The sequence below is a fragment of the Vulpes lagopus genome, chromosome 15, assembly GCF_018345385.1.
Source record: "Vulpes lagopus strain Blue_001 chromosome 15, ASM1834538v1, whole genome shotgun sequence".
In the NCBI taxonomy this organism is placed as follows: domain Eukaryota; kingdom Metazoa; phylum Chordata; class Mammalia; order Carnivora; family Canidae; genus Vulpes; species Vulpes lagopus.
This window is the reverse complement of record NC_054838.1, coordinates 34,041,178-34,066,005: the sequence shown is the minus strand read 5'-3', so window position 1 is coordinate 34,066,005 and position 24,828 is coordinate 34,041,178. Positions and strand designations below refer to the sequence as shown.

The following is a 24,828-nucleotide window of genomic DNA, read 5'->3' as shown; positions in this document are numbered from 1 at the left end:
GAAATAATATTTCAATTACACCACACTGACACTAGCCCATTACTGGTGTCAGAAAACAGGAATTCTCCTTTAGATGATGTAAAGATTGGAGCGCTTTCAGATCGCACATAAATGTTCCCCCTGAGTGTTAGGATTTGATTGAAAAATCTATGAAAAAGGAAAGCAGAAATGGGGCTGAAAGCTTTAGGGAGAAGAGCAGGGATTAAGCTTAAACAGACATGGTGGTGGTAGTTTTTGTCATGCTGAAAACTGATTGTCAGCACCATTATAAGACATAAAGAAGTTCTATCTCACAATTCACAGACCTGTTTTCTTGTTTATTCTAGAGCATTTCTAACCATAAACTCATTCATCTCTGAGAAGCTGGAGACATTCCTCCTCTTCTCTCTCTGTCCCTGTGTGACTCTCACAAATACCATTTATATTTGTAAATTCAGATTTTATTGCTTTTGCTCTGATGAAATTATTTATACTTAAATTTTCTTTTCAAAAAAAAAAAAAATAGTGAAGAGGGGTCCCTGGCTGGCTCAATCAGTGAAGCATGCAACTCTTGATAGTGGGTTCATGAGTTCAAGCCCCACAATGGCATGGAGCCTACTTCATGTAATAATGAATAATAATCAAGTAATAATAAAATAAAAGATAAAGGGGTGCCTGGGTGGCTCAGTCAGTTAGATTTCTGACTCTTGGTTTTGGCTTGGATCATGATCTCATGGGTCGTGGAATCAAGTCCACATAGGGCTCTGCTTGAGATGCTCTCTGCCTCTCTCCCCCATCGATAAATAAATTTTAAAAAAAGAGTGAAGAGTTGGGCAAGCACTTTTAAACAGAAATAAAAACATAGGATTTGTGTTTAACAAGACTGGTTCCTCAAAGTGGAGGAATTGAGGGCAGGATGTATTCCAATTAAGACAAATTCAATATAACACAACACTTCCCTGTCCACAGTGGGGAGTGTAAACACTGTAGAATTTGGTGTAAAACAAACATTTCAAAAGCAAGGCAGAAAACATCTGGGGAATCTAATGAGCCATACAATAAAGAGAGCACAGCTTACTATTAAAGCAAGTAGCCTGTTGTGACATATAAAATGTGACAGCCAGAAGAGCCTTACAAAGTGCTTATCAGATACAGGTTAAGTATCGGAGAAGTGTTTCCAATGTATGACATGCCTGAGTGGGGAGAACACAGAGATCACCTGGAGAACAAGAAAAGTATCAATGGGATTTGGGAGTGGCAGCAATTAGATAGGAATAAAACTCTGAAATTGGATAGACTATTTAGCCTTGAAAAAAGAAGTCAGTGCCACAGGAGAAGAATGTTGTCTTTCTTTTTTTTTTTTTTTAAGATTTTATTTATTTACTCATGAGAGACACAGAGAGAGAGAGAGAAAGAGAGAGAGGCAGAGACACAGGCAGAGGGAGAAGCAGGCTCCATGCAGGAAGCCTGACATGGGACTCGATCCCGGTTCTCCGGGATCACGCCCCGCACTGAAGGCAGATGCTCAACCGCTGAGCCACCCAGGCGTCCTGAATGTTGTCTTTCTTCGTTTAAAAAAAATCCTTAACATCAAGAACAGGCAATTTCAGTACCTGTAGGCATTTTATAACTAAACTTATTTAATGGTTCTGCTTACTTCCTCATTCATGATTCATTCAGAAAACATTTATTGAACCCCTATTATTAAATGCCTCCTGCATACCAGACACTATTTTAGGAACAGGGAAGCCCAACGAGAGTGAGTTGTGGCTTCTGTTCTCAGAGAGCTCAGTCTAAATGGGGAAGATGAGCAACTGCACAAAACACTACAATTTGCTGTGATAAGCACAAAAAAGTATGAAAGTGGTCAAATGGGGTCGGGGACTGACACTGAATTAAGATACTTTAGTAGGAGATAGGAGGTGGGACTTGAGGTTTTATCACGGTAGTGCAGTCACCAAAGTTGTAAGAGAGGGTGTCCTGGGAGCAGATGGGGGATTTAGTAATTCTCAGGGAAATGATGATGCCTGGTATTGAGGAAGTAGCAATGTGGAAGCACGCTCAGAAGACCCTAAGAGATCCTGCTTTGTTTCTAGGCCAGAGTATCTGATTCTCTAGGAGTGGGGGCTGCATGACGTCTGTGCAAAGCTTTGACTCGTACCTGCACCATAGCATTATATCAACCTTCCATAAATGTGCTCACACAGCCTGATATCCTGTTTATTACAGCAAAAAGCTGGATGGGTCTATCTTCTGCTGTACTTCTCTACAACTGTTAAATAAAGTCTTAACCATGTGATGCTATTAAGGGTATTAAGAAATATAGCTATGTATTTGGGAAAAGGCAGGAAAAGATCCAAGTTACATAGTTAAAAAGAGAAAAAGCTATTAGCATAACATATATTTACGATCTCATATGTATGTGGGTATGTGTGTGTATATATATATGAAATGAGTTGGGGGCACTTGGGTGGCTCAGTTGGTTAAGTATTTGCCTTTGGCTCAGGTCAAGATCCTAGGGTCCTAGAATCAAGTCCTGCATCGGGCTCCCAGCTCAACAAGGAGTCTGTGTCTCTCTCTCTCCCTCTGCCTCTTCCCCAGCTCATGCTCTTTCACTCTCGCTCTCTGTCTCTCAAATAAATAAATAATCTTTAAAAAAATGAGTTAATAACTGTCTGTGCACATCATGTATCTTTAGAGAAAGCTATGCAAAGGACAGCAATGAGGAGGAAGGAAAAGGTAGGGAAGGCAGAAGAGCTAAGAGGACCTCTCAATTTTTCTTCTGTGTTTTTCCATATGGTCCAAATTTTGACAACATCCATGAACTTTATTTTGTGATTTAAGAAAGAAATAGTGCCCACATAGCACTAAGCATAGTGTCTGCCATGTGATGCCAATGAATATTAATTCACTCTTAGGATGACTTGCCCAAAATGATTTAAATCTGTATACAGTGTCATATATGTCATATATCGATTGTTATAAATGAATGTTTTTTCTCTCTGTAAAAAGGGGTTGAAATAAATATCATAAATTATAATCAATAGATTTTAGGTTAAATATGTGTTCTGCTTATTTAGTCATTTAGGACTTAATTACTTAACGCTAAGCTTTGAAGAGGAAGCCTTCCAAATCTAGATTACATAAGACTTTGCTTAAGCACCAGAAATTTCCAGTCAGCTTCTATGGTTTTATCTTTAGAGCACTAAACTTTAAAAATATTTAACATTCATAGGTCATTATCCAGTTGTCCATTTATCACTGAAAACCAAGGTCAAATCTTCTTCTTTTTTTTTTTTTAAGATTTATTTATTTATTCATTCAGAGAGAGCAAGAGAGAGGCAGAGACACAGGCAGAGGGAGAAGCAGGCCCCATGCAGGAAGCCGGATGTGGGACTCGATCCCGGGTCTCCAGGATCACACCCCAGGCTGCAGGCAGCACTAAACCGCTGCACCACCGGGGCTGCCCCAAATCTTCTCTTTTATGATATACCACCCCATAATAACCAACAGATAGTAAATTGAGCTTAAATTTAATTTGTGGAACTTTTTGTTGTAAAGAATTTGAAACACTGCAAGTAGATCATCTTTTATTATGTTCATTTAGTCATCCTTGTTTTTTATGAAAAGTTATGAATAAGTTGAATTGAAAATCAAATTGTTTTTTGAAATGTATTAAGGAAATGCTTTATGATGAGTTCCTCTGTATAAAAGAACAATTTATCATTTGAATTAGCATTTAAAAAAAATTCTTTATGATGAATTTCTTTGTAATCAAAAGAACTATTTATAATTCGAACTAGCATTTTTACATTTACCTTGTAAGTAAATTGGCCTTCTCACCTACTCGATTTTACTAAAGTAAAACACTATGTGCCACGGAGATGAAAGAACAAATTGTGATCAGGAATATAAAAACTTCAGAAGCTTTTACTTTTTACATGCTGATTGTGTTAATAAGTATCTTAAAACCTATTTGTGCTGTCTTCATTTTTATTGGGTTGACATATGGAAAAAATACTTTTCCTATGAAGAAATAGTATGATATATATCTATATTTTCTTGATATTTTAGGCCCATATGTTTGAATGTTTCTAAAATATATTTACCCTCATTTCCAATGCCATTCTCCTAGAAGCTGATTTAAATATATTATGCATCTTAGAAGTGATGAGGTTTAGTGTATGGATTTTTTATATTAAAGTTATAAGGCAAAATTAAGGTATAATCCCAAATGATCAGCTTCTAACAATCCTGTAGCAGAAAAAAAAATTTTAGTCAAATTAAAAGGAAGGTTGGTTTTTTTAGTTTTTGGTTTTTTTTACACAACTCATCACCAAACACTTGGTTCTCAGTCTATCAGGCTGAAAGTTAACTGTAGACTCAAACTCCCCTCCCAATAGCATTGCTAATTCCTTATATATTTGTTTGTTCATGGTCTTGGTGGGTTGTTTTTTTTCCCCTTTTTTAAATTAAAGCTTTTATTTTGAGATAATTATAGATTCATATGCATTTGCAATAAATAATACAGGAAGATCCATGTAACTTTTACTCATAGTTTTCCTCCAATGGGAACATTTTGTAAAACTATAGCATGGTATCACAGCCAGGATATTGACTTTGATATAATCCATCAATCTAATTCCAATTTTCCCAGTTTTACTTGGACTCATTTGTGTGAGTATATATGAGTATAGTTAGTTGTATATAATTTCTTCACATGTGCAAATACCTGTATCCATTACCACAGTCAAGACAGTACATTTTTATCATCACAGGTATGCCCTGTGCTGCCCATATATAACATTGCACACCTCTTCCCCCACGGACTTTTCACATGTGGGGATTTGATGGCAGCATAATTTCTATTTACATTTGGGGAAGTAACTGATTTCCTTTTGTGAATGTCTGCAAATAAATAATATTAAGCAACTGATCCCTTCATGTTCACTCTTTTGAGTTGTGCATTTCCCTAAGTTTTGGCAAAGCAACCAACATCAGGGACAAGTAGCTGTCTTGGCTGTGCACGATTTCTCCTTCTCTGAAGTCTCAGGACCAAATCTACCATCTTTGTTTCCTTTCCCAGATTACGCTCGATTTGAGGCCAAAATCCATGACCTACGCGAGCAGATGATGAACCACAGCATGAGCTCCGGGTCCGGGTCCCTGCGAACCAATCAAAAACGCTCCCTCTATGTCAGGTAGGCAAAGGAGCATTTCTTACTGTGATCTCCACATTGTGAGCGATGCAGCTTGGGGAGATAAAGGCAACACCTTGTGCCAATGGAACATGTGTTCTTATTAACTCATGCTCATCAATACACCACTGTAAGACTGTAAGACTATTTTTAACCACTTTGAAGACATTTTGAAATGTTATTATGTTAAATTAGTTAAAAAGCCCTGCTTTTAATAAGTTACTCTTTGAGAATGTTATGGTCTAGGGTCAAGTTCTTAGTACAGGTTGCAGTAAAATAATGAGAAGAAACATTTTCATTCCTGATCATCTTATATTGAATATATGGACCAATGCCTTGGATATTTTCTTACCGTCAGTATAGGAAGAAAATATTCTTGTATCACCTCTTGACCTGCTTGATATATATTGCATGAACTTTGGTGTATTGATTGAAAGTCAAAGTTCTCTGTGAAAGAGTTACATGCTTCTTACCAACAAGTTTTGGTGGAAAGACTTTCTTCTGTGGTATCTTGTGACCAATCGTTTCTCAGACTGTGAAAGTCACCTGTTCTTTGCCTGACAAAATGCATTAATCTACCAGGGGAAAAAAAAAAAAAAGATTGATTGAACTTGAAATGCATTCCGGTCTCTTAGCCCTGTAGTTAACTCTTGAGTAAGATCCATCATCAATGAACTATAACATGCACCTCTTCTTAGTGCATGCCTCCTATATCCCTTCCAAAATATACTTCATCCATGCTGACTGTACTTTTTAAAATAATATAAGTATTAACAACCAAAGGAGGGAAATGATACCTAATAAGTTGTCAAAATGAATCTATGTGCCACTGGAGGAACCACTCCCAATCCTCACTGCATTCTCCTCTCTTCACTTGGCCCCAAAATCTGGTCTGACTCCCACCAAAGGTCATATCCTCCTCACCTGAGATTTTACTGTTTTTCCCTAGCATGAAGGGTATGTTATGGATACTAAATTATGTAGTTGAACTGACATGTTCCATTGATTCCACTTTGGCTCTGATGTTATCTTCTGTGTGTATCAGATAGGCACAGCAGGACCAAGAAGGGAGCAGGATTTCAGATTGTAGCACATTCTCAAAGGCCTTGATTTGCTGGTCCTTGGAGAAAGCATAGAGTCCCTTCTTATTCTAGGGCTTTCAAATACTTAGGAAGCCCTGAGATTTAAAAAAAAAAACAGGATAAAAAAAGAATTATTTTTGACTATTAATGTTCCAAATTTGAATTTCACAAGATTATTTTGATATATTCCTGCGTAATCCACAAGAGCAGCTATTAAGAACCACCCTGGAACTAGTTTTGTCGCAAAGTCACAGATATGATGGAAAGTGGCTTTTCTTTTCTCCCTTCTGGCTTTATATTGCTGGTCTTTGTAATGCAAAATATTTTAAATATTGCAATGCTTTAGTCTTGGGTAGCAAATTGGGAAAAGCCAATTCGGTTAATAGGATAGAGAAAAATCAGTTAATGCAAATGAAATAGATATATAGAATAACATTGAAAGGAAAAATTATCATATTGTTGATATCTTGTTAAAAAAATAGGATGCAGAAGAATGTTAATGTACTAGAAGAACTTTGCTGAAAATATACTGGTAATAGTTTAGTCTTTTGAATTAAGTTGTGGAAGATTAGGAAAATTAAATGGAGTAATATAGTGATATAACATAAAATGAATAGACTAATTTGAAAGAGTAGTATTAATCAGACCCAAACCTTTATTCTCTAAAATGATAAATAAAGAATGACATACAAAAGAGATGAGGATTTAAGGTAATAAAGAATGTTATCTTAATCGCATTCTAACAGTTGGAGGTTGCATTGAAATGAGGAACTTCTTTTCAGTGACACTCGAAAATAGCTGACACTTCATGGGAAATTCTCCAAATGATCTCTCTACTATACAAATAAGATATTTGGTTTCCAAATGTATAATTATTAATACTTATTTAGTACCTAGAGGGCTGATCTTAGCATTAAATGACTCTTAGAGGCATAAAATTGGAAGAAATAGTGGCCATCTATAGAGTAAAATCAGAGGGAAAGAATTTAGAAGACCCCCCTGGCCTTGTTTTCATACGCTGTGATAAAACTGACAAACCCTACCCCAACAACAACAGCAAAAAGGCAATGCAATGGAATGAACTAGCAAAGCCTAAGGGAATTCTTACTAAAAAAGGATCTTTTTTAGTACCTTTGTACTTTAGTAACTTTGTACCTTTGTCCCCACCCCCCACCCCAGCCTTTTTTTTGGGGGGGGGGGGCAGGGTTACACCAAATATGGCTATAGGATTTTCATAGAGATGCTTGCTTTATCTAGAGCACTTGAATAGGGCCAGTGCCAGTTGGTTGTACTTATTTTAGAAAGTCAACTAAGTTGCTCTCTCAAAATAAATTAGTAGCAGGATTTCTCTGATTATATAAATATCAAATGATGAGCATGTTTCTTTAATCTGAGAATGACATCCTGGAATATTCTTATGCTTGGCTTTATGTAAGTCTAGAGCTGGAAGGAATCTTAGCTATCACCAAGTCCACTATTTAATTTACAGGAGAGGAAACTGAGGCCCCAGGAGGGAAGAGATGTGCCACAGCTTTTTGGTGGTGGGGTAAGATCTTTTACCTCCCTTCTCACTCCACCTCCCAAGGGCTCAGCTTCTGTGGTATCAGCTGTTGAACGCACTTTAGCTATAATTCCCAATCTGCTCCTGGCAGCTCAGCCCTGAACTCTTAGATTAAAGAATAGATTAGCCAAGAGGAGAAACTCAAACACAAACCCCTTTGGGGTTTTTATACTGGATAAACTGCACTACAGGACATATGGGATTTCTTTAGTTTCATTGGTATTTTTCCATGAAGCCAAAACCTAAACCGGAAAGCTAACAGCCTTTCTTTGTTCTATGATGAACAATTTAGCTGACTTGTAGGATATTTGTCTGCACCACAAAACCACCCTTCCCCTAGGAGTTGCTTCCTCTTCCCTACACACACACACACACACACACACACACACACACACACTCAAATCTAACCCTGCCCTGGCTGTGTCTGAGAGGCTACATCTTGCATGAGCTGGCCTTATTCCCTTACTAGAAATAATCCACCCAGGTGATAGCAATTTGTCCTGAAAGTGTTGAAAGGAGGGAGGGGGAACTAGCATATCTGAGCCAGGCAGCATTCTAAACTTGAGCCAACCCTCTCTATTTTCCAATCTACTTGTAATTATTTTCCTTCTTTGAATCTTTTGTGTAAGGTGCCTGAAGTACTTTGGTAGTGCTGTACAAATGGAGTTGATTGCTGCTTGTGATAACACTGTACATGTTCTATGTGAATGATTTGGATATATTTGATTTACGGGGCTTTTTGTATTGTGTATTTCTTGCATTGTGAAACATATAGTTGTAGAACCTTAAAAGTAAATAAAATGTTAAAAATTTGAATAAAATATTTTTCAAAATACTTCATAAGTACATTATGAATTCTTCAGATGTAGATGCACTTGAGCTCCCGAGCCACTGGAATACGCATTTTGTTGCACATATTTCTAGGCTCTCTATGTGGGCAGATTGAGCTCTCCCTGCCTCTAAAATATGTGCTCTTTCTTACCTACCAGCTGGTGAAAGCATCCCTGTGACAGAGAACAAGGCTTTTCCTGCTGCTAATAGGAATGGACCTTTATATCCAAATGCTACTAAGAATCAGAGATGTAGGTGATTGAAATCACATAAAAGTGCAAATAGCTAAGGAAAGAGCCTTTCTTATGATAAAAAGGAGAGCAAGAGCACCCAGGACTTGGAGAATGGGGAGAGGTGGAAAGAAAAGTTGCGCAGTTCACCAATGGGGAGTAAAAGGTCATAGAACAGAGTGAAGCCTGGCCCATGTTCATTTGTTAATCAAAGGAATCAATTTTGAGAGTTCAAGTGAATAACCTCTCTGTCCTATAATGAACACTGAGGACTCAGCCATAAAAGTCATGTTTCCTGTCCACAAGAATCTCTTATCCAATGGGGGATGAGATGAAGATGAGAGGAAGATAGTCACAATGCAGCATGGGGTGAAAAATTAGCTCTAGAAAGGCCTGGACCCTTCATTGCTTCGTAATGCAAAGACTGCTGAACCGATTCTTAAAGATCTTATGGGAGTTAACTTGAAAACTTCTAAGTAAGAAAAACGTTCTTCACTGTGACCCAGTAAATACATACAGCATAAAGCTGAAAAACTTTTTAGTTAAATTGTACTTTTTTTGTAAAGTATTCTTTTATTTCCCATTCTGTTTGTCTCCCTTTTTTAAAAAAATGAAGATCACAACTCATTAACTTGATTTAATAACTCACTAATGGGTCATGATATAAAGCTTGCAGATGGAGTAAACAAGAAGGAGCACTCCAGGCAAATGACACTTCATGCAGGCAGGAGAGCATACCTTCACTGCATTATATTCAGCAGATCTCTGGGTTGGTTGTTCAGCCAGTTTGGTACAGATGAGGAAGTGGAAGTGAAAGAAAACATTTGTCAGGCACCTTCTGTGGACCTATCATTGTGCTCATGGTATTGTACATATGTTTTCCCATATGATTCTCCCAATATCTTGAGGAGTCAGGAAATGTTTTCTCCATTTTACAGATGAAAAAACTGAGATTCACAGAAGTTAAAAAATTTCCCCAAGATCACAGAGTTAGACTGGATATAAGCATAGACATCCAGGGCCTGTGTGTGAGGCAGCACAGAACAGCGTTGAAGAACCAGTCGCTGGATTATTCCAGACAGACAAAATTTAAGTCCTGATTCTGCCGCTTACTAGCTCAAGTGATTTGGGACAAGTCAGTCTCTCTGGCCTTGGTTTTTTTGTGAAATACGAATAGTGATAGGATACCATAAACTGGTAGTAAGGACTAAATAAAACTGTGAATTTAAATACCTGACACACAGGAAACAATTAATTGGTGATATTTATTGTATATTATGAAGGCAACCTCTCCCCTACAGGACAGAGAGAGATCATAGAAATGGTCCTGAACAAACTACTGTTTTCTGCTAGTTTTCTCTTGCTTCCTTTCAGCAAGAGAAGGAGGACAAACATCCTGGCACCATTTTACATTTTTTCACATTTAGACTCCATGGAGGCTGAAGCAGGGGGATCAGAATTGTAGGCTCCAGGATGCCCAGATCTGTCAACTCACCAGACATCTCTCATACTGATAAGGGGACAGAAGGCAAGCTGAGGACAAAGCAGAAGCTGACACCCCACAACCCATCCCTACCCCTCCAAATCCTCTCACCACCTTTTGCTGCTTCCTGAAGACACATTTTGCTTCAAAGGCTGTAATATGACAAATGCTCTTAGGTCTGCCTCCTGCCCCATTGTTGAACATAGGCTTTCATTCACTGATTGATTAGTGCATTGATTCTTACATTCAATAAACATGGCTTACATACTTTCCTAGAGTGTAACATCTATGGCAGATGTTGAGGATACAGAGATGAATAAGAACACACACCTCCTTCCCTCAGAATTCTTATAGTCCATATCTGTGGACAATTCAAATACTATGTATAGATCATTATTTCCTGATACTTCATGCATTATATGCTGGCAATTATCCTTTTTGAATTTTTGCAGTATTCCTGTTAGGCTTCCTACAGTGATACCTGCCTAGAAGATCACTGGTATTTAAAACCCATCTGTTAAAAATATATATATATATGTTAATGATCATTCTAGTCTTTATTAAGTTTTCATGGTAAAGGCCCTTGAAATGGAAACACCATTCAATACTGGACCTGCAAATTCCAGTTAATGTCTTCATTTTATTATGCCCTTAGTGTCATATGCCATAGTGCCTGGCATAAAGAAGTTTGCTTAGTAAATAATTGTTGAATGAATTAATTCCTAGACTCTCTTTCCTATACAGATATGAAAGAAAAAATAGAATATAAGCCAAGATCCTTAAACAACGAGTCCTATACAAGTTTGATACCAGCTGGGCTGCCACCAAGTCCATAGAGTCTGGTCATGTCCTAAGAACACAGGTTTTACCTACTGGTACTAGGATATCCAGGAAACATCTGGCACTAGAGGGCCTTTCAGCCTACTTCATTTGCCTGCTGAACTCTGTAACTCTCTTTAAACTGGGGGCTAATTCAATAATAGATTTAGCCAAGCACACATAGCCGATAGATACCCTCTTAGTGAGAGGATTTAGGGAAGGGGCAAGGCGCAGGGTGAACTTCATCCTGTGTCTCATGATCAACAGTCTTAGTCTTCCTTTGGAAGTTACATCGAGGACCATCTTGAGAAAACAAATTCCACTCAGGATTCTTTATCCTGATGGGTTTTTGTTCTAGGGGAAGGAGGTTCTCACCTGACTGAACTTTGTTGGGAGGCGGAAGCTACATCATCCTATAGGGAAGAGACTCTGGTTTTTGTTTCTTTTTTTCTTTTTTTAAGATTTTATTTTATTTTATTGACAAAGATAGAGAGAGAACTAGCAGGGGGGAGTGTCATGCAGGGGAGAGGAAGGAAGAAGCCAGGGCTCTATCCCAGGACCCTGGGATCCTGACCTGAACTGAAGGCAGACATTTAACTGACTGAACCACCCAGGCACCCCTGGTTTTTACTTTAAATGGTAGTATACCCTTCTACTCTACTTCCTGCTCCAGTGTGCTGCTGGTCAGTAATGTGGGGGTGGGAAGAAAGAATGTCAAATGGAGCCTGTCAGGGGACTTTGCTCCAGTGTGAAGCCACTTCTAACTTCATGTGGCTATGGATTTCTCAAGGACATTTAAAACAAACCCATAAAGTCTGTGGACTTATTACAAGTCCAAATTTTATCTTCCTTCCCTCCAAACTTGGACCCAGCATGCTCTCAATCGCTGTCCCCAGAGGACATATTACAATCATCTGCGTGTACCCCCTGCCCAGTACCAGCACTGGGCTGGCTGACAGTGGCATTTGTATTACTTCTCAGTCATTCACTCATATATTCTTATTTAGTAAAATCATCATTTATTCATTCAGAAGTCTGATATATTGCAGCCAAAAAGGACATTAAAACTGCTTGGATTCAGATTTATTTCTTTTAGAATCTTACTGAGAGAGATGTGACCAAGTATCTGAAACAGTTTAACAGGGTGAAGCAGAAAGTCTAGAGAAAGTCTAGTCTTGAGAAACCAGAAGAGGTCTGGAGAAGATACTGCAGCGTCTGGGTGGCCTGCATATGCCATGCTTCGGGGCCAGAGCTTATGTGCCTAGACTTCACTCCTGACTTCCCGTAGGCCTTACAACAGTGCTGTGCCAGATATGGTTATTATCACCATTCTATAGAAGAAGAACAGTACAGAGGCCAAAGAGGCTTAAAAACCACTTATGCAAGGTGCTATGTGGCCAAGCCATATTCTTTACCGAGATTTATGTCTCAATGAAGCCCATGCTCCTTGTACTTCCATACAGTAAAGATGAAGTCAACCCTATAGGAGCACAGGTTAAATTCATATTGATTGACTTTCTCTTTGGATTACACTTTATACTGACTTCCTCCAGATAGACCTGGCTTCTGGTCCAGACTTCAAAGTTTATCGATTGCTAAAACAAAATTCTCATTTATAAAATGCGCATAATACCTAGTTCACAGGCTTGTTGTTTGGATTAAGTTAAACTAAGTCTATAAAAGAGCCTGCCAATGGGACTCATTAGGTAAAGGGGAGGTCCTGTTATCCCCCGTAAGTGCTCAGAACCTACCTCCTAAGCCGGTGCCTCCTTTGAAGCAGAGTAGAATTCGATTCTTCATTTATATTTTGAGACTCATTAGCATTATGCTCACTCTTTCAGGCATTTGCATTTTTAATTGCATCCTTAATTGTGGAATAAAAGGCTTTGTCTTCAGGCAGCTAATTTTATGCCAGAAATAGAAAGGAGGAGGAGTCACTGGGGATCTGGGGGAGTTTTTTGCTTCTCTTGAAATCACAGCCTGGCCCTGATTTTTAAAGGTTTTTAATTTTTATATTTCTATAGAAAGAAGGATAAAAGGGACATGGTTGGCCCTTCCATTGACCATTACATTTTCCTCTATCTCTATGCCAAGATTTTGAATCCAGGTATCATTTTTATTAATGGTGCACCCTAATTCATTCACTCACTCACTCATTCATTTATCCATCCAGAAACCCTTTTTTGAGCCATAACTATCCAGCTCATGCTGCACTGTGCTCTTGGATAAAAAGATTAGTAGAGCATCTTTTCTGTCCGCAAGGTGTTCAAGGGTCATGCTACCAGTCTAGATTCTGCTTCCTGCCCCCTCATCTCTAGAGGAGATGCTTGTCTTTTTAGCCCAAAATTACTACCTCCTACAACAACCCAGACAGCTTTAGCCAGAAAAGAGAGCAGAACACTAAAAGGTGGGACACAGAATGCTCACAGGAGGGACAGGTGACAAGTGAGGGCATGGAAGAATTGAGGAAAACTTACCTGAAATCACGAGGTTAGGTTAGGATCAAAGGAATAGACTCAAGCTATTTATCCTTTAGTCTCAATGCCTGATACATTATAGGAATTCTGTAAATACTTTTTGAATGAACGTTTTCAGTGGCAATTGAAGATGGTGATTAAGGGAACAAGGGATTAGGAAAACCATCAACAATTCAGTGCTGGCTAAATGAGCAGCTGCCCCTCTGTGTTCCTCTGAACATGTTAATTTCTCTCTTCTATTCTTCACATTCTCTGTGCTTCCTGCCTGTTGACTCCCCTGTCCCCTCCACTGGCCTGAATGGGGAGCACCTCTCTTATATGGAGATTTGCCTGATTATAGCATAATCTGGCATATCCTAACTGCTGACTCAATCCAATGAATGAATTATGGATGTCACAAGATTGGAGAGCATTTAATTTTATTTAAAATTTTATTTGGTTACCTCATGGCTTGTGAGTGGATCCCTGCCTAACAAAGGTCTTTGTGCCTTCCTCATCATATGAGTAAGCAGCCCTTTTAAGTAGTAATAACCATCTCTGACTATACTGTGTGTTTTTTAACCATGTAGCCGAACAAATGCCTGCTACCTTCAGTGTCATGTGACTTTCTGGAAGGACTCATAGATTGGAATTGATTGATACAATATGTCTGTTAAGTAGGTCCTGTTCTCCCACAGTTTTCAGCTAAGGAACCGAGGCTCAGAACATTATAGTGCCAGGACTTCGCCTCAGTCCACTTTCTTTAAAGATGTGCAAACGCGCATCTCACTTGTACCTTTTTTAAGTGTTTGACTTGTGTTTCATTTATTGCCATGGTACATAGCACGTGATTTTAATAAAACTACTTATGCATTATTAAATGCCGTATGGGCAGTTAATAACCTCATCACCTTAGATCCTGTACACTAGTTTGAGGATACCCACAGCATGTGGATTTGTGATTAAATTGAATGAGTCCAGGGATCCCTGGGTGGCGCAGTGGTTTAGCGCCTGCCTTTGGCCCAGGGCGCGATCCTGGAGACCCAAGATCGAATCCCACATGGGCTCCCGGTGCATGGAGCCTGCTTCTCCCTCTGCCTGTGTCTCTGCCTCTCTCTCTCACTGTGTGCCTATCATAAATAAATAAAAATTAAAAAAAATAATAAATAATAAATAATAAATTGAATGAGTCCACACTGAGGTATGGCCATTACAACTGTATAAACAAAGTACTGCCCCTCTTCTGCTAAGACAAATTCTGCAGCCTGTGTAGTACATCAAGGAACATAACTGAGGTGCCCCACGTGTGGGAGGACATGCAGCCTGACATCTACTACCAGCTACACAATTCGCAGGGCCCAGTGCAAAGTGAAAAGGTATAGCTTCTTGTGCAAAAATTAAAGAATATCAAGATAGTAAAAGACCAGAGCATAATACTAAGTACAGGACCCTGTGCTACCACACAGGTCCCAAACCTATGAAGTCGGTCCTGCTGACACCTGGTTTAGGACATTTTGCTCGAAGCTGAAAGCATGTGTGTTGTTAGTATAGCATGTGGTAAATGGAAGAAAGGTGAAGTCAGCATTGAGAACGTTTTCAAGAATCCAAGTTTTGTCTTTTACCTGCAAGAGTACTTTATACAAATTATCTCAATGCCTGATTTTATGATCTGTAGAAACACTATGTGCCAGCCCTCTCAATGCCTGAGATTTTAAGTTCCCACTTGCTTTGAGCTTTCAACAGTGCACTTTGAGTCATCTCTCTCCACTGAAGTAAATCTTCCAAAAGCTAAGTAGTGTCATTATTTCACATTTATTTAGCAACAGCGGTACATTTTAGTCTTCCTGTTCTGCAAGTTTCTGCCCCCTTCCTTTGTTCCTTAGGCCTAAATTTTTAAGATAGGCACAGAAGTTTCTCAAAGGACTTTGGAAATCCCTGGAAACTGTGGGTGTTAGTGCCCTTTCCAGGTTCATTTTCTAAATGCAAAGGCTGTAAGACTTATAAATTCCCATGACCAGCAACATTAGAACTAAAAAAAAAAAAAAAGAAAATCAGGGACCTGATGTGGGGTTGACAACTTGATTTCACTAAGAATTTTAAAAATAATAAACACACATACATATTAATATATATTTCTAATGTATTGCCCTTTATTTTTGCTATTATTTTATATGAGAAAGGGCACTTTAATGCCCAAAGAAAAATAAGAACATAATTGGAGTACCAGGAAAAACACTCCAAATTTTAAAATTTATATTTTAAAACCTGGCGAGATGAATCTATCTATTTCCACTGTCCATGTAATTCTACCCCATAGCTGAAAAAAATTAAGGCAAACATAATGGCTATATTGTTTAGTTCTTAATCTTAGATCTTTTAGTTCAATCTAAATGATTCTAAAATGCTTGGGATGCATTCTTTACCTTTGTTTTTTCTTAAGAAAGAATAACATCTTATAGATTGCTTTTTCCTCATGTGTTTTAGCTTTTATATAATTTTCTCAATAAGTAGGAAGCCCAAATCCATGCTTGGTGATAAACTGATGCTTTTTAGTGATGCTTATTAAAAGGTAAGAAGGAATTTCCCATCATCAAAGTTATGTTTCATTATTTTTTAAGTTGTACTTTCATTTATTTACATTTCTGTCATTCTTCAATTTAAAAATAGACTCTTTTAAAAAGTATCATTATAATTATAGTTTCTTTCATTGTTTTTTAAAACATTTTTATGCTGTATCATTTCAAGCCAGATTGCTTGTTTCGTGTGCCATCTCCACTTTAATTTTCCTAAAAATACAGATTTGGCCTTTCAAATGTGGGATCCTACACCTTTTTTAAAAAAAATATGATTTCATGGGTAAAATACTGAGAAAATGTGATGCTAACTGAATAGAACTTTACAATAAACAGGATATTTGGTAGCTTCTAGTGACCCCTATTATAAAAATACAAATTCTCATGTAAATTAACTTTGTAGTTAATTCTTACTCTCCAGACAAAGCTCTTAAACCTGTTCCAGTGGCTTCTGAACTGTTTCATCTCCTTCTTCCTTATTAAGGAGCACTCTGAGTTAGTCATCAGGAAGATGTCTCTGTGTTTCTGGTTGCTGTGAAGCCAGGTCAATGAAGGATTTCTGCACTTTCTAAAAAGCTTATGTTGAATGAACCTAACTGTTGGCTCTTTATAAGATGATGACATTTTTCTCTTTTCCTAAAATTCCCTGTTCCTGCCCAGTCCCTCTTAAATGGATGTCCCACACTACTCCCACCTCCACAGCACACTACAATCTTCTTATGAGTCCTTGATTATATAATGGATTCAGGTATCCTGAGGACAAGATGGTGATGAGAATTAAAATCTCATAATATCTATGAGGGAGTGTCATTATTACCCCCATTATACAGTTAATGAAACCAAGGTTAGATAATTTATGTTCTTGCCAAAGATACACAACAAAAAAAAGTAGAACAAACTCAATTTTGTCTGCCAAATCTGTGTTCTGAACCTAATGTCCAAAGTTTCTAGATATCCACATTTTCTTAGATATGCTTGATTTCATATATGCTCCCCCATTCATATTGGTACTTATAATAGTTATAGAAAGTCCTTTAAGTTTTATATTAGAAATATAGTCATTGAATGTATGATGTATCTCCCTCAATAATAACTAAGTACCTTAAAGATGCTTGATGAATTTGGAGTTATGATAGCTCAGATTTGAACCATGGGGTCACACCCTTCATCTACCAAGCATTCACAGTAAAGAGGCATGAGTTTTCTGGCTGTGAGCTACTCTATACAGAACAGGAGGATTGCTAGACCTTCTGACTAACTTATAGCAAGTATGGTACCGTGAAAGGTTGTGAATTTAAGTTTTCCTTAAATAACAATTATAGGAGACTGTAAAAAAAAGAAATTTGTAGTCCTCTCTCTCATAAACATAAGATCAAGAATACAAAATAAAATATTAACACAGCGAATCTGGTGATAGATTATAGAAAGGATAATATAGGCACAGAATGCACTAACCTTATATTTATCAAAAGACACCATAAATAGAATGAAAGTGTAAGACAGAGCAAAGAAAAAGATTTGTAATACACAGATCTGGCAAAGGAATTATAATCAGAATATCTAAATAACTCCCACAGGACAATAAGCAAAAGATAGAAACCACATTTTTTTAAGTGCTCAAAAGACTTGAACAGATATTTCACAAAAGAGGAGGTACAAAAATGGTCAGTTCCCACATGAAATGGTATTTATCTCATTAGTCATCAAGAAAAGGTAAATTAAAATATTAACGGCAAGCATATAGAGACTTTCATGTGTTGCTCATAGGAGGTAAATTGGTATCACCACATTGATATACAGTCAGTACTTAGTGTTGTCAAACATACTATATCCTATGATTCATTGCTAGGTTTATACATAATAGAAATATTTACATAAGTTCAACAAAAATTCACATAAGAATGCTTATAGCTGCATTGTTTGTAATAGCCTAGTCCTGGAAATAACCCAACTGCCTACCAACAATAAAATAGGTAAATAAGTTGTGGCATATTGATGCAAGGGAACATTGTATAGCAATGAATATGATCACTTGCTACGTGCAACAGCAGAAAGGAATCTTGCCGATACAGTAAAAGAAGCCATGCAAAATATTATACTTGTATTAGTTTTCTATGCTGCTATACCAAATTACCACACATTAAATGGCTTTGAAGACCATAGTGTATTCTTACAACATGACTGTATTATCTTACAGTTCTGTAGGTTATAAGTCCATTAAAGGTCTTATCAGACTAAAACCAAGGTATGATCAGGGTATGTTCCTTTCTGGAGGCTCTAGATGAGGATCCACTTCTTTCTTATGAGAGTTGTTGGCAGAATTCAGTTCCTTAAAATTGTAGGACCACAATCTCTGCTTTTTTGCTCTCTGTCAGCTGAAGGGCCATGCTCAACTTCTAGAGGCTGCCCCATTACATGGATAGCGGCCCTTTTCTTCTATGTTAAAAGCCAGGAACATTGTGATGATGCCTTCTCACTTGCACCACTCTGGCCTACCTGCAAAAGGTTCTCTGCTTTTAAAGACTCGGGTAATGATTAGGTTAGGCCCACCCAGATAATCCAACAATCTCCCCATTTCAGGATCCTTCACCGTAGTCACCCTTTCACCATGTAAGTAACATATGCCCACATTTTGAGGATTAAGTCATGGGCATTCTATGGTGCCAATCTGTCTACAACAATATGATTCCATTTGTATAACACTCAAAAACATGCAAAAATAAACTATGGTGATAGAAGGAGTGAATACCTTTGGTATCACATTCCTAAATGTAGAATAGGAATAATAATATCCATCTTAAGGGGTCCTTGCAAGCATTAAATCCAACAAAAGTGTTAGTGACCTTTAAAAGTATCTGCCATGAAGTAAACACAGTGTTTGCTATTTGCTGTTTCCTCTTTCTCTTCTCCTTCCCCCAACTTCATCATCTCACCTGTAAAAATGCTACCACCAGGACTTTGCAGGATAAGATAATCTGGAAACTCATTGACCATCTGACAGTGCTGGCCTACTAATGAATATCCTCTAGAAATCAGAATTTAAGTGGGAATTCCAGGTGCTACTTGGGATAAAGCAAATTTCAGAAATGGAATTTGAAACACTGCTGAAAAAACAAGAAGTATTAAATGATCTGCTCCAGCCTCATCTGAAATACCAATTACTGCACTTTTTAAGCCACTCAAACCCAAATCAGCCATATTATACCAGTGAAAAAGTGGTTAAAGGAAGGACTTCTTAAAGTAGTAGGCTAATTACAGATCAATGTAGAACCATCAGTCGATGCTTCTAGATTTGTTTTTTTGCTAGAAAGCTCAGTCGTGGCTCTTAGGGTCTAATGCAGTCTAAGCAGAAAGAAATTTTGTAAATAATTGTTAAGCTCAATTGAAATTATGGAGGGCATCTGGTTGCTTATCGTTTTGTTTTTCATTAAAGCTGCTATTACCCAACCCTATGACTTATTGAATGTGCTAAGAAAGAAGCCTGGTGAAATGAGGTCTAATATTCATCTCATATCCTTGTGCCTCCAACTTTTTTATCCATTCATTTTACAAACAATCATTGCTATCCCATGTGCCAGACACTTAGACACATTCAAGGAATACAAGAATAAAAACATTCCATCTGCTTTAGAGTAGCCCAAATCCAATGAGGAATATCCAGATCTGATATCCAAATCCATCTCATCATCCAGCATTGAATTTATATTGGTCTGTCTTCGTTAAAACAGAAGGGATGTCTAAGCATGGGGAGCCCTGCCAGGATGGGTCACGTTGCCAGCCTCTCTCTCACTGTAACTGGTCCACACTGGCTTTCTCTCCAGAAAGAGCCAAGAAGAATCTCTAAATTAGGTTTGTTTTACTAACTGCCTCTTCTTGCTTTATTTCAGAGTTTCTCAGCCTTGGCTGCATGCTAGGATCACCTGGGTAGCTATAAGGAAAAAAATTTTCTTTTCTTTTATGCTACTCACTGAATACTTCACTTCTGGCGCCCTATGTATGGGTCTTCCCCCCTACACCAACCAACTCTCCAACACCAGCTGTGTGTCCTAGAATTTAACACAGATCCCACAAGCATAAGGTTAAGCCCCCTATTTCAGGTTGTCGTCACCTGTGCTTCTGGACAACTGGCTATGAATCAGAGGTCTTCACAGTCCCCTCTTCATGAGCTCATAGAACTCAGGAAAACAATTTACTTAGATGACTAGTTTATTATAAAAAGTAAAACTCAAGAACAGCCAGATTGAAAAGATGCATGAGGTAAGGTATAGGGGAAGAGGCACAGAGCTTCCATGGCATCTCTAGGAGGCCCACCCTCCCAGTGTCTCCCTGTATTTAGCAACCCAGAAACCCCCCTGAACTGGGTCCTAACTCTGTCATTTACGATTTTTATGGAGGCTTCATTAGCTAGACACGATTGATTAAATAATTGACCATTGATGATTAATTCAACCTCCAGTCCCTCTTGCATCTTCAGAGGTCTGGACTGAGGCCATATGCTCCAACTGTCTAATCACATGGTTCCTTTGCCAAGCAGCTCCCATCTTCAAGAACTTTCCAAAAGTCAGCTCGTTAATAGAAACTGACCTGTGGTTGAAAGGGGCTTGTTATGATAAATAAATAATAAAAGACACTTCTGTAGCTCTTATCACTTAGGACATTTCAAGGGTTTTAGGAGCTCTGTGCCGGGAACGGGATGAAGACCAAATATTATTATAAATCCCAATGCCCAAGTGCTTTTAAAAACCCTGATGCCCAGGTCCTATAGCCTGAACATATTGAGTCAGAAACTCTTGAGAATGTGTTCTAAGCATCAGTTTTTTTTAAAGCTCCCCTACAAATATCAGGGTGCAGCAACATTAAGAGCCAGTATTTTATCTTTTATCTTTCTTCTTTTGTTTTTAGCTTTATTTCCTCATCAACCTGAGAACAATTGCTTAAAAAGTCTCATTTCTTGCATGGAAGTCTAATGAAAATCTGCAGCTAATGGGAAGGTCAGTTCCTGGTACATCTTTCAATTTTGATCACATTCAAACTCAGAATTGGGAAACTAACCTTGAACCTGGTGCTATAATTTGCTAACAGCACACAGAGAATCTCCTAGTACAAGACTAAATAACTTTGGAAAGCAGACTGCAAAGATTGGAATGTCTCTTGAGAATCAGAAAATTCTAACATTCATATTTTGATTTCCAATGACTAAGAAATGAGCTGATTAGAAGTTCTTAAATTACATGAGGTCTCATTGAAAATGTTCAGAGAATAGAGTTGAGGTCCAAAAATCCTGGTTTGAATGATTTATCTGTGCGTGTGTGCATGCGTGTACAGTAATGACCAAGCTTACAATTAACTCAGGTATGACTCCTTCCACCTAATCTCATTTCTGATTCTTACTCTGCCCCTCCCCACTCTGTAGTGCACTATCCCCGCTCTCTTTCCAGCCCATCCCCACAGTTTAACCCTGGCCTCTCCCTGCACCCTCTCCTTTACCCACACTACTCACCACTTCAGGGCTTAGCCTCTCCCAAGCCTTAGCAATCTGTTGGCATGGAAACATCAGATGAGCCTGCCTGGTGGGAGAGAGATTCTGTTTCCAAGTGAAAATGGAAAAGATTCAAGTGTGATTCACTTTCAGCCATTTTAACTCTTGAGTTCATCCATCTATTTAAAACCTATCCATTGCTCCAGATCACCTACTTGGTATTGGAAATTATCTTGATCCAGACTCTGCCTTGCATCTGCCCCCTCTGCCACTTCCCCTATTGGCCCTGGACTGCAGCCTCAGGGAGCACCCTACTCTTTCATTTCTCCCTGCCTTTGCACTGGCCTCTTTCTTTGCATTCAAAGACGCTCTCAAAGGTGTTTCAGATACTTCTTCTTCCTAGGAGCTTTCTTGGCCCAGACCTCTGCTCCTTCCTATCCTAGCACTTCAGCTGTAGTGACTGTAGGAAACTGAGCTCAGGTGACTGTTCCTCCCTAGACTGTGAGTGTGTTAGAGGAGAAGGATGCCACTGCTTGGAGCATGTATGTTTCTCACACTCCTAGGGTGGAGTCCTGGCTCTATCACTTATTAGATCTGAGATCTTGCACAAGTCACTTACCCCTTCTGAACATCAGTTCTCTCATGCCTAAAATAGGAATGATGCTCCTTCTTATCAGATGCTGGGTATGTGTTAGGCACTTTATCTTATTTACTCCCCACACTAATTCAGTGAGAGATAAGGCAATATCATTGACCCCCTTTTTACTGTGAGGAAATGAAGACTCGGGTGTTGAAAAACTGGCCTTGAATCACACAGCTTCTACATGGTGGTGTCAACATTCAAGCCCAGGTCTGAATCTTTACGATTCTGCTCTAGTGCCTGTGTGTCTGTACTTAAAGCTCCTAGTCCTGTGCCTGCCCTTGGGGGTTGGGAGGGGATGGGTGACACAGATGGATGCATCAATGATAAATTGTCCTGGAAAAAGCAATCCTATGCTCTCTTTGGGGATCTAAATGGAAAGTTAAATCCTCTCTTGTGCTTTTAAGTCTAAAGTGCATAGTTTCTCCAGGCTTGTGGCTAAGATCAAGAATATAAAGGCATTTATCACCTTTGTTCACACCTCTGAGCTACTAGAAAAACATATTCCTTCCCATTTGAACCGCTGCCTCATCCCCGAAGAAGTGAAAGGTAGATTGGCTTCTTGAGAATTGCAAAGCAGAAAGAAAAAGGGGGGGGGGTGTCTTTAAATGGCTATTAAATCACCTTGATAAAAGAAAAAAAAAAAATCACCTTGATAGCTGCCACTGCCTCTGGGAATCAAGCCCCTCAGTGTCCCACAGGTGCTAATGCCATCCTGCAGCACGGTGTCCTGGCATCCTGCAGCTTGGAGAACAAAGAAGAGGATAGTCAAGTGAGTGCCACTCAAGGAGACATAGTTAAGCTTTAGTGTAATTCATGCAATACCATTCAGTGAATTTCTGTGATTTTTCTTTTCTAACCGGTAATTCAGCACAAGGAAAAAAAATGTGCTTTTATTCAAATATTTCTATTTTTACTTACAGATAAGTGTAAAAATCTTTTAATGAAGGGATTCTGTGTTGCAGCTGAGTGTATGTAAATAATGCCTTGGATTTCAAAAGGATAGAACAAAGCTTGTCAGTTTGTCTAGGACCAGCTACCACACAATGTTTCTTTTTTTATAGCATGCTTCAATCATAGACTTGGTTACCAGGGCTACTGATTTTTAAAATTGTAGTGCTGGAATTATTAAACAGCATGGTCTCCTACAGAATCCTAGAAGCAGTGAATAAATAGTACCTCCTTCTATCATATTCTCTCTCCTCTCTTTTTCTCCCTCTCTTCTCTCTCTCTCTCCCTCCCTCCCCTTCTCTCCTCATCCTGATCTTGGTCCCCATGTACATACATTAAATCCAATTCCCTGTACACCTGTATTTGAGGACCAGAATAATGATGCACTTAAAAGCTTAAGTTCTGGGATGCCTGGGTGGCTCAGCGGTTGAGCATCTGCCTTCGGCTCAGGGCGTGATCCTGGGGTCCTGGGATCGAGTCTTACATCGGGTTCCCCTCAGGGAGCCTGCTTCTCCCTCTGCCTATGTCTCTGCCTCTCTCTGTGTGTCTCTCATAAATAAATAAATAAAATCTTAAAAAAAAAAAAGCTTAAGTTCTTTGATCAGATGACCAGGATTATACTTTGGTTCCTCCTTGGATGTATTATTCATCCTCTCTAAGTCTCAGTTAGCTCATCTTTATACTATGGAGAACAGCCTAATTATCATGTTGCATAAATAAAATCAGATACTGTTTACCAAATGCTTAGCACAGTGTTCAGCCCGTATGAAAAGATGCTCAATAAATGGTCACACCTATTATTTTTATTATCTCATTAGGTGGTAATAAGGATTCAGGGAGATAATGAATTACTTCTGGGCAGATAGGGTGTTCTTAATAAACATTAGCTATCATTATGGTTACCACTGGTTTGTTATTCTGTAATAGTTGTATAGATGGTAGCTATACTCCTGTTCCCCAAAGTTCTCTTCTTTTCTCTCTTTGCTTTGTTTGCTTCAGTGCCAAGCAAATATCAGGTTCCATAAACGTTTAATTGCCTTCCCACTTTCCTTTTGTTTTCTTTCCAGTCACACCCCATAGGTAAAAACATGCTTTTTCCCACCTTGATACAGATCCTTTTCTTTTTTTAAGATTTATTTACTTATTTTAGAGAGAAAGAGCATGAGTGTGAGCAGGGAGGAAGGGCAGAGGGAGAGAGAGAATCCCAAGCAAACTCCCTGCTGAACACAACCCTGAGGCAGGGTCAGATCTTCACAGCCCTGAGATCATGACACCAGCCAAAATCAAGAGCCAGTTGCCTAACCAAATGAACTGCCCAGGCACCCCTGAAAGACTTTTGAGTTGCAGTATGACCATATACAAATTAATCCCATCTCTAGCCCTCAGATTTTTAGGTGTAAAACAGGGTCATCTCTGAGCTCTCTTCCTGTCTGATAGCCATTGACTCTCAGATTCTGTTTTAACCAGGGGCTTTGGGGAAACTACATTGTGCAGAGGTTCATATCTTAGAGAACCACTATTTGCAGTGATAACTTGGTGAACATTC

General features: G+C 38.7%; 1 protein-coding gene and 1 long non-coding RNA gene across 24 annotated transcripts in view; one reads left to right on the top strand and one right to left on the bottom strand.

The window, feature by feature from the left end:
• The window catches only part of DLG2 (discs large MAGUK scaffold protein 2), a 1,981,735-nt gene that overhangs the window by 1,827,055 nt on the left and 129,852 nt on the right, over nt 1–24,828 (top strand). For all 22 annotated transcript variants that reach the window (XM_041730223.1, XM_041730222.1, XM_041730221.1 and 19 more), the window contains one exon: nt 5,066–5,180. In XM_041730223.1, the coding sequence (XP_041586157.1) occupies nt 5,066–5,180 (115 nt within the window). The remainder of the gene's footprint in view (nt 1–5,065; nt 5,181–24,828) is intronic.
• LOC121476321 overlaps nt 22,982–24,828 on the bottom strand; it is a 100,008-nt gene continuing 98,161 nt past the window's right edge. For both annotated transcript variants that reach the window (XR_005983908.1, XR_005983909.1), the window contains exon 5: nt 22,982–23,075. This is a non-coding gene — a long non-coding RNA (uncharacterized LOC121476321). The remainder of the gene's footprint in view (nt 23,076–24,828) is intronic.